The following is a 17,974-nucleotide window of genomic DNA, read 5'->3' on the forward strand; positions in this document are numbered from 1 at the left end:
CTTTCCAAGGGGCTAAGCGCCAAAGACAAGTTTCTGAGATATTGATGAAAACACATTGCCAAACGGATATTGAGATACCTCCAACACTATCTTTCGGCGCATGAATGAGTCATTTCCGGTTAAATTACGACAGAGCCCATTAACATATATCTCCCTTAGATTGAATAAAATAAAATTCGAGAAATTGACACTTAGCCCCTTTGGAAATAATAGGTCTTCAATTTGTTAGTACATGCTGGGAAAAAACAATGCTACAAACTGTGCAGACCACAGTGTGATCTTCTTCCTATGGACAACGAAAAATGTATAGTGACCAAATTTTTGTGTCTTAATACTCGTATTATGCTTGTTGCTTAGATTCAAACGAGCAAAATATAGCTACAAGGGCATGTTTCCACAAACAAATTCTTCTCCACGACCAGCATTATTGAAATATGGAACACTTCTGAATAAGGAGACTTAATGACAAATTTTTATCAGTTTTAGGAATGTCTTAAATTTCATAACCATTTTCGTATCTCACTATTAATTCATTCACAGTTTTCTGCCAAAGGGCAAATCCAGCATTCTTCTATCTTTCCTATTTTCTGCCTTCCTCTTTCTCTCTGCCTGTGATGCATATATCTTTATGTCGTCTATCATCTGATATCTCCTGTCTCGAATTCTTCTCCTGTTTACCATTTCTTCCAGCGCATCCTTCAGTAGGCAGTTTCTTCTCAGCCAGTGACCCAACCAATTCCTTTTCTTCTCCCTGATCAGTTTCAGCATCATTCTTTCTTCACACACTCTTCCCAACATAGCTTCATTTCTTATTCTGTCTGTCCATTTCACACGTTCATCCACATTTCAAATGCTTCTAGTTGCTTCTCTTCACTTCGTCGTAATGTCCATGTTTATGCAACGTACAACATCACACTCCACACAAAGCACTTCACCAATCTCTTCCTTAGTTCTTTTTCCAGAGGTCCGCAGAAAATGTTCCTTTTTCTATTAAAAGCTTCCTTTATCACTGCTATCCTTCTTTTGGCTTCCTGACAACAGCTCATGTTACTGCTTATAGCACACTCCAAGTATTTGAAGCTGTCCACTTGCTCTACTGTCTCATTTCGAATTCGCACGTTGACCATCTTGATTTTGCTTCGGATAACCGTGGTCTTTGTCTTGTTTGCATTTATCTTCATTCCAAAGGCCTATTGCTCGTAGCTGTAATTTATTTCCAGTAGCACGTCTCTTAGTATCGTTTCCACTCTGATAACGCCATATCATCAGAAAATCGCATGCATTTTATTCTTCTTCCTCCTATTATCACCCCTCCCATGTTCTAAAATAATTATTCACTAAATCCTCCAAGTAGATGTTGAACAGGGTAAGTGACGAAGGGTATCCTTGTCGTATTCCTCTTCCCATTTCACTTACTTCTGGCATTTCTTCTCCTATCCTAACTTTGACTCGTTGTTTCATAAAAGGTTACAGAACAGCTTCCTATCTTTCTAATCCACACCTATTTTCTTCAGGATCCCCATAAGTTTATTCCAATCCACTCTGTCAAATGTCTTTTCTACGTACACAAAATAAATACAACATACATTTCTTTATCCCATCCCAATATTAAGCTTATACAATTTTATAATCCATTATTTCGAAGTAACATATCATACCGCATTATGAAATACTCATATTCAATAGTTCTCCGTAACACTGCAATCATAACTAAGCTAGAACTTTTTTTAGCATCATGAACAGAACATAACGATGCCGTAACTCACATCAGTGTTCAATAGATATACCAAATGTCTAAAAGGCGGGCACAGGTTTACTCGAAACACCGCTACTATCGTTTAGAAAAATAAACATCATTTCATAAACCAGACACGAATCAGAACCGAAAGATGAAATATTCGTAAGGGACACGCACTTGCAACAGAATGACTGCAATGCGCATCAACTCAAAACTATCCATGACGTCATTTGGTAGCGTGTCTGGCGAAATAACTTCATCGAAGAACCGTTCATGCTATTCCGCACGTAATGAAAATCATACTTCATAAATTCGCTAATTCGTTGCTTGCACCGTATGACAAGCAAAGGTTCAAGTAAATATGACCACAACATTAATTACGTTGTTACAACACAACTGAAGTTGAGGTAAACGGTCTGTTATTGCTACAAATTGCGGTTACACAATGCCGCAATCCTGTGATGTTACAGATAAAAATAACCTCACATACAGAAATAATTGGAACGTCGATAGACTTTTTTCCCTGCTTTAAATATCTTTCATCGCCGCTGCTACCCGCGCCTATAACACCACCACGTAACCCCGTCAGAACCCATTCTGAGAACATATCCTTACTACAATAGTTCTCCACTGATAAATAGTGTAATTTAGATTGATTATCTGAAATGTTTACCAGTCAGATCTTCCTCTATAATCGATTAGTGTATAATCACGGCCATATTACACCTGACTGATGATGAAAAAAGATGGCGATGATGACGTAATATATTATATATGCAAAAGCCTCAACAAACCAAACCTAACCTGTCATTAATTCTCGACCTTACGAAAACTCGCTATCTACCAAAAGAACGTATGGTTTCGTATCGTATTCTCCAGTAGACCCGAATCTTAAATATTAGTGATGAAGGTTTCTCTGTGCAATGTACATAGAGTTCCTATGCAAACCGGTCCCAGGTAGTAATGTTTCGTCGGCTTAATGACCGTAGTGCGGAGTGCCCGTGCCGATGAAGCTAAGAGGTAATGGATGGAGCGGGACCGGTCTGCGTAGAGAAGCATGCACGGACCTATCCGTACTCCGGCGTACGACCACTCGTTGCTCTCCAGCAGGTTTTGTTAGATAGAAGTTGGATTCGGACCGATATGCTTAGGAATTCTCTATAGCCTATAGCAGCACTTTCGATGTAACAGTGTGACCACTTCTTTTTAATTGCTGCAGAACAGTGGTCGAAAATCAAGTCAAGCTGAATAAAATTAACAATTTTACTATTAATTTACAACTTGCGTTAAATCTCACATTTGTGTTAGTACAGATACTGTCTCATAAGCAACATCGGATTTTTAGGCACTAAAAATTGCTCAAAAGTTAATAAATTAGGCTATATTTTGGTGAAAGTAGGCATTTTAGGCACATATGATCAAGACTTCAAACCTACTTTTCCAATGAAATTATAGCCTACACTAAAATACTCAAGTCATGACACAAAAAAGTATATTTAAGTAATGGGGACAGACAACTGTATATCATATAAACACAGCTGCATGAATTTAATATACTGAAAAAAAATTCAATAAGTATTATTAAAAAATTTTCAATAATTATTAGGCCTACACTTTTTAAGTTATTGAAATTCAGTTCCATGCTCATTATTTTTCATAGCCTAATTATCTGCACAGTGCATCACCAGAATTTATTCTAAATTCTCCACAGTTAATCTTTGCCTTTTGTCAGTGAAAATCATTTTGAAAGCAGAAAAACGTCTTTCTATTGAAACATATGTGAGAGGATCAGATTTTAAATTAGCTAAAGTAAAAACATCAATACCTACTGGAACATTTCCATTTCCTTCCAATATCACTCTTGATACTCTTTCCAACAATGAAAATCCTACATTCTTATTTAGTACATTGTCCCACTTTCTTTTAACTAGTTTTCCAGTTTCACTGAAAGCACAGTATAATTATGTTTACTTGGGCATCTTTCACTATTACCATTTGGCTACAATGGAATTGTTCAATGCTTGCAAGTACGAATGAAAATTTTTATGTGTAAGTAATATCTTTTTTTCAATGGCGGGTCATACAGACACTCTTTCACTGCTTTCGCACAAGCTGCAATATCGGATTCAGGTAATTCTTCAATAACTGTGACCACTTCTTTAAAATATTTAGAATAACACACCATTGAATGAATCCATGTTCCCCATCGTGTAACAACAGGCTGAGGTGGGAGTGGAACATCTGGGCATTTCTCTCTGAATATTGAAATCCTGGATGGGACTTCACAAAAACATTTTTTTCATATTTGAAATGAACGAATTAACAAGAGAAAATTCGTTTCTGATGTTTCAGAAACCCTGTGAAGGGCATGAGCTAAACAGGTTACATGAATGATGTCAGGATAAATAGCTTTAAGAAGTGGAGCTGCAGCAAACTGTGTATGAGGCAGCATCAATACAAAACAACAGAACTTTAGACTCATCTACGAGTATATTGCCAGAGTATAAGTTCTGTAGGTATTTGTTTACAAAATAAGCAAAGGTTTGGCTATTCACTTTCGGAAGTTCCTTAACACGTACAAGGTGCGGAATCGAAGGTTCATCAGGGTCAATTTTCCCTACTATCATACTTGCTATACAGTATACCTACTCATAGAGTCTGAGATTTCATCTACGTAAGAATCACCTATATCCTCGCGAATGGATACTAAAGTTTCATTGTACACTGCCTAAATAATTTTTTTCTTAAGGTAGATTCAGAGGGGATATTTTGTTTGCAGTATTTTTATAAAAACTCCCTTAAAACCGGCTTTTCAATTGCATCCCATAGAATGTTGGCAACAACAAACGCTCTGGTTGTCTGCATAGAAATTGGTGCTGAGGTTGGATGAAGTAAGCTGTATCAGTAGAGTTTGTTTCATTTGATTTTTATGCTGAGATTTTGTCTTATGTCCCGCTCCTTGCACATGCTGCCTAAGGTGACATTTCTTTTCATGCGAAATCTAAAAGTGTAGAAGTTAACTGAATTAAACTCCTAATGATGTAATGCCGTATTCCTATCACAAACTGCGATTACTTGGTTTGAACAACCAAAATCTCAATGACCCGTAAATACTTTAACTACTGAAATTTAGAAGCGTAAAGTATAGTTGTCTTTAAAATAATTTCATAACTCAGTCAATGTGTAAATATTATAATATGAATATTTCAACTATTCTTACATACCCGTTTGATACAAAGCTCGTAGAATATTATTTCTCTGTGGTAGTACAGGAGGTTAGGTTAGATGGAAATGGCATAACACAAATAAGAAATTACTTGTTGTATTATGGGGAAAGAAATCATAATCACCAATTAGGAACATGATTCTTTGTTCATAGGGGAATAAAATCAGCAGTAAAAAAGGTCGAATTTATCAGTGATAGGTTATCGTATTTATTACTTAAGGGTAGTTGGTGCGATATCGTAGTTATAAATGCTCACGTCCCTACAGAAGAGAAAGACGACATATAAAGGATAGCTTTTATGAGGAATTGGAACAGACTTTTGATCAGTTACCTAGATATCGCATGCAAATTTTATTGGGAGATTTCAATGCTAAAGTAGGACGGGAGGATATTTTTAAACCGACTATTGAGAAAGAGAGCCTACACGTAGCTAGTAATGATAATGGAGTTAGGTTAATCAACTTTGCGACATCAAAAAAATTTAATTGTCAAAAGTACAACATTCCTCCATAAGAATATACATAAATATACTTGAACTTCTCCAGATGGATTGACACATAACCAGACAGATCACATATTGATAGATACTAGTACAGTAAATATTATGACCGTCAAGGGGGCAGAATGTAATTCTGACCATTATTTGGTAATTGAAGAATTAAGAGAAAGACCATCAGTAGCCAAGCGAGTAGAGCAACAAGTTAATGTTAGAAGATTCAATATTCCGAAATTAAAGGACGAGAAAACTAAGCAACACTATCAGGTCGAAATTTCAAATAGGTTTGCCGTATTAGCAAGTTCCGACGAAGTTGAGGAAGAGTTAGATGTTAATAGCGTGTGGGTAAATATCCGAGATAATATCAAAATTGCAGCTGAACAGAGCATAGGTTATTATGAAACTAAGAAAAAAGAAATCGTGGTTTGATGAAGATTGTTATATGGTAGTAGAAAGAAGGAAACAGGCAAAATTGAAATTCTTACAGGATTCAGTTGACACGAATAGAAATAATTATTTCATTAAAACACGGGAAGAAAATCGTACACTTAGGAATAAAAAGAAAGATTACTTCAAGGAAGAACTGAATGAAGTAGAAAGAAATAGAAAAAATAAAAACATTAGAGATTTATATATGGGTATAAAGGACCTTAAGAATGGATATCAGGCAAGGGCAAACGTGATCAAGGATGAGAATGGTAACTTGCTTGCAGACTATAATTCAATCTTGAACAGATGGAAAAACTATTTTGGGCAACTACTAAATATATATAAGCCAAATAGAAATGATCGGGACGAAATTGAAATACAAACTGCTGAGCCATTTATACCCAGACCCACACTTTCTGAAGTCGAAATTGCGATAGAAAATTTGAAAAATTGTAAGTCTCCAGGTATCGATCAAAGAGTAAGGTGGTCCGCGGAACTGTTCTGACTTAAAAAGTGGTTCCCACTTCAAAAAAGTTTGAGAAACGTTGCCCTATACCATTAGAAAAAAAAAAGTTTTTCGCCGTTTAAAATGCTTCAATATCAGCAGATATACAGAGGGTGGTTCACAAAGTTCACCCACGGTTTATGGAGATGATTCCTGAGGTTATTTAGAACAAAAATGTAAATAAATTAATGGTATCACATTCATAATTACGGAGTTACAACATATTTTCGAAACGCGTTAAAATGAACGGAGCGCTAGGAATGTTTGTTGCCATAACTATGTGCACCCTTAGATTACTGCATCTGGGGGTGGATGAAAGACATAATGTATCAGGTTAAGATACAAACACGCGAAGAGTTGCTTCAACGCATTCTGCATGCCGAGACGACAATAAGGAACAAATGTATGAAGCTGCAAAATGCTACACACGCTGTTCACACCCGTGCGGACCGGTGCCTTGAGATTCAGAGAGATATTTTCAAAAATGTGATTTAAATCCACTCTAATAAAAGAGACTGATACATAAATAAACAATTTTAATTATTTTCTGTATTTTTGTTAGTGAAATCCTGAAATAAAATTTTTTTCTGCTGTTTTCAAATTACCGTAACTCTGTAATTATGAATGTGATCCCATTAATTTATATACATTTTTTGTTCCAAACAATCTCAGCAATCACCTCCACAAACCGGGGTAGAACTTCGTGAATCACCCTATATATCATAAGCCAATGACAGAAAGTCTGCGATTAAGATATACTGTATTATTGACATTGATTCGAAGTCGAATTTCATTTTGCCTTCAACGGAATTGATTGTATGGAGTAAAAAATAATCAAATGAGACGATGTTAACTGACATTAAATTTGAAATAAACTTAAAATACATTTGATGCAGTGTGTAAAAAAAAAAAAAAAAAAAAAAACTAGTCGTTCGGTTATTGAGAAAAATAACCAGTTATCAGGTTAATCCGGCAAGTAAAAATAACCGGTGATTAACCGGTTAACCGTATGAAAACAACCGGTTATTTTTGCCCATCCTGTTGCGCCACAATCGCATAAAGCAAAATGGAGATTAAGCAGCATTGCGCATAATCTGTATTCTGGTATGCAGAAACAAAAGCAATCATTCCACTGCAAAGGAATTACCTGAGAGAATGGAGGAGATGCACATGATGGGAAAACCATTAAGCGATTAAGGCATGGTGTGAGAAGTTTCTGGCGACTGGAAGTACTAATAAACAATCCGGAGGTTCTCGTCGACGTGTTTTAGAAGAGAAGGTTGAAGAAATTCGAGCCGGATATCAGAGAAGCCTGCGTAAATCAATTCGCCAAGCATCCCAACATTCAACGTTTTCCCATATGACATGTTAACAAGTATTAATAATGTATGCGGTCTAAAAATATCTTCCAATAAACGACGTATTTTACATAGTCAAGCTAGACGCTAGTAAATATTAAGGCAATAAACAGAATTGCAAACTACGGGAAAAGGACAAGTAGGCCTATGTGCAGAAGAAATGAACATGGGTACTCCAAGATCAAGAAATAGGAAAGTAACAAATTATATTGATTCATAGGCAGATGTTTCAGTGCTATCATTCTCTTCACAAAGAAATTCCTACTTCACATAAATTACTGCAATCCTGTAAAAAAATAGACCTGCAGCTTGTAAAGAAACATTAAGAATAATAAAATCTACAGGATTTCAGTTCAAGAAGTCTAAGGATAAATTACACTTACAAGAGAGAAACCCGATATTGTGGGCGAGTTTACTCTGAAAGTGGTGACGCTTCAAATTTGTAGACTATTTGAAGAAGTCGTACCCTTGAGAGCCTGAAAATAAGGCAGACAATAATGTCGACAGCAGCCCGAGCATTCAGCGTGCCCACCAAACAGTCAAACGTGATAAGCTTTTAACTGGATTTATATCGAAAGACATGCAGCCGCTTGCCGTGGTTGAAGATGCTGAATTTAAATACTTCGTCAAGAGTTTAAAAACAAAATATTCGCTGCCGCAACGTAACACTGTTTTTTGCATGCTAAAAATATGATAATGTGCAAAACTTAATCATTGTAATTTAACTAACCAGGGTTCTCGGTTGCTTTTCCCAATTTTTTACTTCACTTTTACTGGAATATTTCAGGTTGTTTTAGACAATTTACACGACAATATTCAGGATAAACTTCGAACCGAATTAAAGAACGTAAAAACTGTTTGTTTCACAACAGACACTTTGTTCTCCAACAGGCAAGATGAATATAACTTACAAGTCACAAGTCAGTACATGGCTGGTGACCAATTACCTTCTTCTTGTTTTGACTTATCTGCCATCAAGCGAAGCAATACAGCTACAACATTGCTGGTTGCATTCAAGACCCCATTAAGTCATGGGAATTAAACAACAAAGACTCGGCTGTTGCCACAGACAATGTCCCAAATATAGTTGCTGCCGTCAAAAAAATTAAACCTTCGCCATCTAGGGTGTGCTGGGCACAAATTTAACTTTACCGTGGAAGTTTCCAGCGTGCGACTTTATATTATTTTCAACTAAATGAAAGAATTTCCATGTGTCGGATACCTGCTTCAGTGCCATTTTATCCCACTTACAATTTCCGCCAGTCCTGCCGGTCGGTCGCTGGATCGTCCTTCGATGTCGCTTTCCTCCGTGTACCCAATCTACCACCTACGGTAGTATCAGAGATCAACGGAGGAGAGCTTTACTCGTAATCTCAGATTCCTCCGCCGCTGGTAGTCACTCCACTGAGCAACACTAGGTGGAAGCGGAGAGTACCTTTCCCTGGTCGACCGACAGAAACACAGGAAACGTTCGCTGGGACTCGCAGTATTTAATGATCGACCTAGCATTGCTTTCCAAACGGCCTCGTATTCAATCATCACACTGGTCTGCAAATATTCGTGTTACTAATCTATTGTGGCGGTACAGAAACTCAGAGAATTAATTATATTGGGCATTTGTCCTCTGTAGTGAACAAAGATTACGAAATTCTAACTCTACTAGATTTTGTCAAAATGCGGAAGCTATTGAGCAATAGCCTATTCATTTGACTACGAGAAAACGCAGAACATTTCAAAATGTTTTCTGTTACAATTTTCCAAGTTATTCCACATTTCATCAAATTATAATAAAATTAGGAAACAGTATTTAGGACAAACAAGGGAAAATGTCGGCCTCAAAATATAGAAATGCAGTATCTACAAACCTCAAATGCAAATTCCTAAAATGTGAGACATAAGCAGGAAATGAAAGTTTTTTTTTTCAACGTTTCTTAATAGAGGTTTCTGTGACAAAACCACTGTAATTGCTTCGATCCATATTGGTCGGCTAGACTACAACTGCCGAGGAGACGGAGATTATATTTCGAGTAAGTAGGCAAAGTTGTTGTGTACGAATAAATACCAAAAGATATCTGGTATTAATCAAGAGTTTAATTTACAGTCTATAAAGCTCCATGATAGAAATATAAACTGTAAAGCAGATAATGTGAAGAACATACAAGCACGGAGTATTCTAGAGTGCTTAGATTATATATTATTAACTTTGGAGGGCAAAGCAACTTGCCGAGGTATAGGTCTACAAAGGTAGTGACGCGCGCACGCGAGTAATGCCACTTTGCTTATTAATTACAGGTCAGTGGGTCATACCTGATGTCTCGCTCATGGCCATGTGCTTCATAGCATCCTCGTGGTCCACGGGTTGGCTGTTCAGGGCTTGAACTGTAACACGCGCCACGGTGTTGCTTATTAAACTCAATCCCTTTTCTTTGCTGTCGCTGAACAAGTCCAATTCCAAATCCATCTGCCGTTGTAACACCTGCAAAAAATGAAAACAATCTGAAAATTTCTGAGCATATATTTCACACAAATCTATAGAGAGAAAAAGTATCACAACATTAAGATAGAAAATCAACATCTAGAACAAGTTAAATAATAAAAATATCTTGGTTCTATCATCAACCACAGTGGCAGAATAAAACAAGAACAAAATAACAGAATTTCAGCAGCCGAAATAATATTAAACATAGATTTTGTTCGATTAATTAAAAGTGTGTCTCAGTGAAACACAGAGCAAAATCGATATAAACCAGTTTCTGTCTGAAGATTTTCCAAGGCTAAAGCAGGGAGATGCACTATCACCTTTACTTTTTAACTTTTCTCTAGAATGCACCATTAGGAAAGTCCAGGAAAACAGAGAGGGTTTGGAATTGAATGAGTTATATCAACTACTTGTTTTTGCGGATGACGTGAATATGAAAATCCACAAACTATTAGAGAAAACACGATAATTTTACTTGAAGCAGGTAAGGAGATAGGATTGAAAGTAAATACCAAAAAGACGAAGTATATGATTATGTCTCGCGACCAGAACACAGTATGAAATGGAATATAAAAATTGGAAATTTATCCTTTGAAAAGGTGGAAGAATTCAAATACCTTGGAGCAACAGTAACAAATATAAATAACACTTGAGAGGAAATTAAATGGGCAATAAATATGGGAAATGCCTGCTATTATTCGGTTGAGAAGGTTTGTCATCTAGTCTGCTCTCTAAAAACCTAAAAGTTAGAATTTATAAACATAATTATATATTACCGGTTGTTCTGTATAGCTGTGAAACTTGGACTCTCACTTTGAGAAACAGAGGTTAAGAGTTTTCGAGAATAAGGTGCTTGGGAAAATATTTGGGGCTAAGAGGGATGAAGTTACAGGAGAATGGAGAACGTTACAAAACGCATAACTGTACGCATTGTATTCTTCACCTAACATAATAATTAGGAACATTTAATCCAGATTTCTGAGATAGATTGAGCATGTAGAATGTACGGGTGAATCCAGAAATGCATACAGAGTGTTAGTTGGAAGAAGGCCTTCGGGGAGGTCGAGACGTAGATAGAAGGATAATATTAAAATGGATTTGAAGGAGGTGGAATATGATGTTAGGGACTGAATTAATCTTTCTTAGGATAGAAACCGATGGCGCTCTTATGTGAGGACGACAATGAACCTCCGGTTACTTATAAGATAAGCCATTTGTAAGTAAGTAAGCAAGCAAAAAGTCATTTTTAAGCAAAAACGAAAAAAAAGTGACACACGAAACCAAATTAACATTATTTGACGTACTTAGATTCAGACTCAATGAACTTGAACAATACTCTCGAAGGAAAAATATAATGGTCTATGAATTCCAGTAGCCAAATCAGAATCACTGCATGAAGTAGTTATTAATTAACACTATCTCGAAAGCCACAGAAGCATAAAATGTTGGCCAAGATGTTAGTGTTGCTCACAGACTTCATCTCAGCAAGGTATACTGCAACCGATTGTTGTTCGTTTCTGCAAGAGATCCAGTCGTGATTCATGGCTTAAATGTTTTAAAAAGGAATCAAGATAACATACTGAGGAAGTTTGAACACCAGTACAGAAAGTCTCCATTCACTTTCAACCTGGTAGAATCACCGCCGGGGAAAGTTACAATAAGAAATTTATTCAGATTACTAAAGAAAAAGGATATAAATTTATTTGGATAAAGGACTGTAAAATTCTCATAAAGGACGAAAACAGTTCAGTGAGTGGAATTGTATATTATTCTAATTTGGATAATTTAATTTGTAATTAAGAATCCCATTCTCACTACATTCACATTAGTTGCACACAATATTATACTTATTAATCATCATGGATCAAACTAATGTCTTATGTCGATGTGGATTTTGTTACTCTGACAGTGAAAAATTAGAGAAGGGAAAAAAGATTATGGATAAAAAAATATTCAAACCTAAATATGTTAAAAGTTCAGGAGTGGGGGTTCAAACCCGGTAATTCCCCTCCCCTTGCGTACGCTCCTGGACCTTGCAAACGTGTGTCACGGATTGCTGGTATACTTCAGAAAGAATATTGATGTGATGATGTGACATTAATTTGATGTAGACATCACGAACTCTGTTTAAATTTTAAATTTCAATCCAATAATGCGTCCTTTGATTTAACTACTATTTGTAGATCCCCTAACTTACACAAAAATGAATTTTAAAATTATTTAGATTGTTATTTACAAAAGTATAATGATATTCTCATTGATAACATTAATATTCAAATCTTAAAAAATTGTTTAGGCATTTTTGTCACAAATATTTGTATATTCTACATGAATTGAATAGATGGATTGCAAAGTTCCTAACTCATTTTGTTTAAGATTTCAACTTGTTTCATTCACGTTTTAATTTATTCTTTTCAAGCCCATATATAACGGTGTAGGCCTAAGTTTATTTAACGGACTCTCCTAAGTCTTGATTCAGATCCCTTTGAAAAAACATACGTAGGCCCAGGAGCGCCAAATTTGTTTTTATCAGTTTTTGTCATTGTTTTCATAACTTAACATTTTCGCTTTGGCCAGTTTGGAATCCACCTCTCCAATCTGGTTTTGTTAAATTTTTAAATGCAATGACTAGACATTTATTATTATTAAGTCTTGCTCGTAAATTTTTTTAAAGTTGTATCAAATTTCTCAATTGTGAATCTGGAGTCTATTGTAGTGCACTGACTGATCATTATTACACCTTTGGTCTCATTAATTTTATGAATAACACTACTTTTGTATATTTGTATTGTATCATTATAAACAGGCTACAGAACTAAAAGATCCGACTTAATACCACTGGAGAAACCAAAACATTTCACAAGCACAGCTCTTAATCATGGTACCTACTTTGATCCAGGGCTATGTAATAAACTAATTGAAAAATACCCAAGTTTATAAAATTTTAGTCTCAGCAAATCAAAAAATACCGTTAGGAATTTAATTTTTAAAAGAACATGTATTTTTAATGTGAATTTATGTATTTCTATAACTTAAATATTATTGTAAAAACAAACTGCATTTTTCTAGTTAATTTAACCACCATAAGTACACCCTATTTTGTTTTTCATAATTACGTTTCTCATTGTTAGGTGTGTATTAAGAGTGTTTGGACAGCACTCTGAGCAAGAGTTTTTAATACTTCTGGGATAATTTCTGTTTATAACAAATTGCAAAAGTTCTTTACTAGCAGTAAACTAAAACTCAAATCATAATATATGGAGCCAAGTTATTGTCTTTAACTTCCAAACAAAAGAGCCAACCCAAGCGACTGAAATGAGATATTCAAGAAAGACAGAAGGAAAAGCTGGAAGACTGGAAGAGATAGGATTTTACTCAAATAATAAGATTAGGTTTAGGAATTGTTTCAGTAATATAAATAACAAAATCAATAATTACGATGGTTTGGGCATGTAACCAGAATGAATATCGAAAGATACCCAGGAGGAATACCCCAACAGATGTGAGGAGAAGAAGTCTTACCTTAAGGGAGAGGAGAACTGAATGGATTCGAGATAAGAAGATCGCTCAAGATCGAATGAAGTGGAAAGCTTTATAAATCCTCTGTGTACATAATACTGTAGAAGAGGTTCGACTGAGTAAGTATATTTTTCAAGCATAATATAAGATATTTTACCAGTGTTTGATTCTGTTTCAGTTCATCTTTGTCGTTATGTTGAAAAAGTAGCTTTTCGTAATGACAGTCCCTCATCCTACTACAGGATGGTCAGAAAGTTTCTCACCACTAATGCATTTTTTGTAATCTAAATTATTTATCAGTAATTTGAAATACACTCGCTTTCATGCTGGTCTATTATTATTATTATTATTATTATTATTATTATTTTTTTTTTTTTAACGCTGGGAACACTTTTGTCAAGGCAGCACTAGGAACAGTTTTCATTCGCGGCATTGTTGTCTTGCGTTAGCAGCATTAACGTGAAGAAGTACTGTTTGAAATTGGACCACCTTTCTTCCTCTGTCTACGCCATTGGTATTTTAATCATTAAAACGTAAGTCAGTTTTTAAACTTTGTTAAATTCATCTCCAGAGTTTAACGTTTTGTATTCAGTACACGTAAGAAGAATTTTGTGAATTTAAAATGCTTTGATACATTCATCCATTTAGTGTTCTGCCCAAGGGCAGATCTTTCACTACAAGCCCAGCTTTCTCCAATCTTTATTTTCTGCCTTCCTCTTTGTTTTCTCATGGTCCATATATCTTAATGTCGTCTATCATCTGATATTTTCTTCTACCCCGAACACTTCTCCCGTTCACCATTTCTTCTAGTGCATCCTTCAGTATGCAGTTTCTTCTCAGCCAGTGACTCAACCAATTCCTTTTCCTCTTCCTCATCAGTTTCAGCATCATTCTTTCTTCACCCACTCTTTCCAACACAACTTCATTTCTTATTCTGTCTGTCTACTTCACATGTTCCCTTCTTCTCCATATCCGTATTTCAAATGCTTCTATTCGCTTTTCTTCACTTCGTCGTAATGTCCATGTTTCTGTCCCATACAATGCCACACTCCATACAAAGTACTTCACTAGTCTCTTCCTTAGTTCTTTTTCCAGAGGTCCGCATAAGATGCTCTTTTTGTCTATTAAAAGCTTCCTTGGCCATTGCTATTCTCCTTTTGACTCCCTGGAAGCAGCTCATATTACCGCTCATAGTAGATACATCCCAAGTATTTGAAACTGTCCACTTGCTGTACTGCCTCATTTAGAATTCACACTTTTATCTTTGTATTTTTCTTCCTATAAACATGCTCTTCGTCGTATTTGCATTTATCTTCATCCCATGCTGCTCACAGTTGTCATTTAGCTCCAGTAGCATATTCTTCAGTATCATTTTCTCTTCTGCTAACACCATATCATCAGCAAATCTTATGCACTTTAGTCTTCTTCCTCCTACTGTCACTCCTCCCATGTTCTGAAAACAGTTCTTTACTAAATCTCCAAGTAGATGTTGAACAGGGTAGGTGATAAAGGACATTCTTGATGTATTCCTCTCCTAATTTCACTTCCTTCTGACATTTCTTCTCCTAACCTGACTTTGACCCGTTGTTTCATATAAAGATTACTTAACAGTCTTCTCTCTTTCCAATCCACACCTATTTTCTTTAGGATACCCATCAGTTTATTCCAAACCACTCTGTCAAAAGCCTTTTCTATGTCCACAAATACTAAATACACTTATTTATTCTTCTTTAGGTATCTTTCGCCGATTGTCCGTAGCAGTCCAATTGCATCTCTGGTACCTTTTCCCTTCCTGAAGCCAAACTGCTGTTCTTCCATCTTAGAATATAGATGTCGGTTCAGTATTCGCAACAAAATCTTCGCCGAGTGCGATATTAGACTGATATTCCTGAACTCGTTACATTTCTTGGCATTATTTTTCTTCGGTATTGGAAGCAACACTGTCTCCGTAAAATCTTGAGGTCATTCGAGTTTCTCACATATTTCGTTGCATAATAATAGAATTTGCTTCTTGTCTTCACCCAAGCATTTCACTAATTCAATGGGGATTCCATCAATTCCTGTTGCTTTCCCATTCTTCATTTTCTTAAGCGCTAGTTAAACTTCTTCGCGGTACATTACATCATGTCTTCCTTTTCTCTCTAGATCCTCTATTTCTTCACATTTCTCTTTCATACAATCTTCTTTTGCTTTATCAGTTTATTTTCTTAGTTCATTGTTTAGTTCCCTGTAGTTTAGGGTTAGTTTATTTATTCATTCAACAATCTGTTTTCTTCTTCTTCTTCTTCTTCTTCTTCTTCTTCTTCTTCTCCTTAAAATCCGGGCCCACACCAGACGTCGGTGGTGAAGGCACGTAAGTTGATTGCGAAGACTGGCTGCTGCTTGAAACCATCTCTGTTGCTCATTTAGAAGTGTGTATTCCGTTTCTTTTTCTGAAACTCTTCCATCATTACTTAACAGTTGTAAATCTTGTTTTAAATTTAAATTATGATTTATTTAACGACGCTCGCAACTGCCAAGGTTATATCAGCGACGTCGGTGTGCCGGGAGTTTGTCCTACAGGGGTTCTTTTACATGCCAGTAAATCTACTGACATGAGCCTGTCGCATTTAAGCACACTTAAATCCCATCGACCTGGGCTGGGATCGTCCCCGCAACCTCGAACACAGAAGTCCAGCGCTATACCGACTACGCTACCTAGGTCGACTGTATATCTTGTTCAATATCGACATCAACTGACTCTACTTGGGCAAAATTATCAATTCTGAAAGCGAAGAATTATATTTTAAAGAATTCAAACCCGGAATGAAAATATCAATATCTGTTATTATAAAAACAGAGATTTTGCTCTTATCTTCTACAATAATAATCCTTCAGTTCGTATTCCTATCCATTCACTGATGTTAGTTTTCTGTTATTAGGTACACCTATTAACAGGATAACAGTTATAGGATTAATTCTCATCATTAAACAGAAAATGAAGCAAACACACGTTTGAAAAAATCTATGATTGATCTATGCACTGAATGAGAGACTCGTTCAGACTAGTATATGTGACTTTCAACTCTCTTCTCTTTATCTGCCTGCCTTACGTCTAATCGTAAAACAAGGGTGTCCGATGGCACTCAGCAGAAATGTTTTAATTTCTTACGAAAGAGCTCATCGTCCCTTATAGTAATGCAAAGGTGCAACTTCTTAGTGATGGCAATGGAGATACGAGTATATGAGTGTCAAGCGATTATTTTGAAAAATCATATCTCGAAAACTAGGCCTTCTCCGGATGTAGAAATTTATAGGAAGGATTCTTATTTCATATGGAACATATGGGCAAAAAATCGTTGCGAAAATCCATTATCACTTGGTGAACATTTTTTGTGAGTCCTAAGCCAAACCGCCAGAACAGACGCATAAGGACAAATATTTGTCCTAAACAGATTTTGCCTATTGTTACTCCTAAATTTTCGCTGAAAATTATGGTTAGTGGAGGCATTTCTCGTTACGGTAAGACAGAATTGCATATCGCCCCCCAAAACCAAACTGTGGATGGAAAGTACTACCGACAAAAATTCTGCCTGTGTACTAGAACGTCATGGATGATCCTAGACAATTTCCATGTCGTTCACTTGGAATTCTGATGCAAGATAGTGCAACAGCACATACCGCTAAACGAACCATGGACGTCATTCGGAAGAACTTCAATGATGTCTGGACTGATTGGCCAGGAAACTCTCCAGAGATTTAAATGTCATTAAGAATTTGTGGGATAGAGTGCAGGACAGCGTATTCAGACAACCCAGACCACGCAACAGAGAACTCATTCAAAGGGTGAAGGAAGAATGAGTATCTATTGATCAAGAACAACCATGACTTTGGTAAAGAATTTCCGAAAACGGATTTTGGAGTGCCACAGCAACAATGGGCGTCACACCAAATACTGAAAATCATAGTAGATAATCAAAAGTTGTATCTTTAAGACACTGTAACAATAAAATTGATATTTCTTATTTTTGACCAATTATTTCAAAATATTGGGGAGTGAGAAACTTTCGGACCACTCTGTACTACATGGATGTCAAATTTTATTATGAAAACAAGAACTGTTTATTCCAACCCCATATGCCATATTCTTTTACAATATGTAATTAACATTTTTGCAAAAGAATATCATTTACAGAACTGCATATATAGCCTAACACTTCCGCAATATTAAATGCCTCTATTTAA

At 36.0% G+C, this 17,974-nt stretch overlaps 1 protein-coding gene across 5 annotated transcripts in view; it reads right to left on the minus strand.

Annotated features, from left to right (window-relative positions):
• Positions 1–17,974, minus strand: part of KrT95D (phosphofurin acidic cluster sorting protein KrT95D) — a 1,059,178-nt gene that overhangs the window by 230,873 nt on the left and 810,331 nt on the right. For all 5 annotated transcript variants that reach the window (XM_069825465.1, XM_069825491.1, XM_069825473.1 and 2 more), the window contains one exon: positions 10,060–10,228. In XM_069825465.1, coding sequence (XP_069681566.1) covers positions 10,060–10,228 — 169 coding nt within the window. The remainder of the gene's footprint in view (positions 1–10,059; positions 10,229–17,974) is intronic.

Source organism: Periplaneta americana, chromosome 1 (assembly GCF_040183065.1).
Source record: "Periplaneta americana isolate PAMFEO1 chromosome 1, P.americana_PAMFEO1_priV1, whole genome shotgun sequence".
Taxonomy (NCBI): domain Eukaryota; kingdom Metazoa; phylum Arthropoda; class Insecta; order Blattodea; family Blattidae; genus Periplaneta; species Periplaneta americana.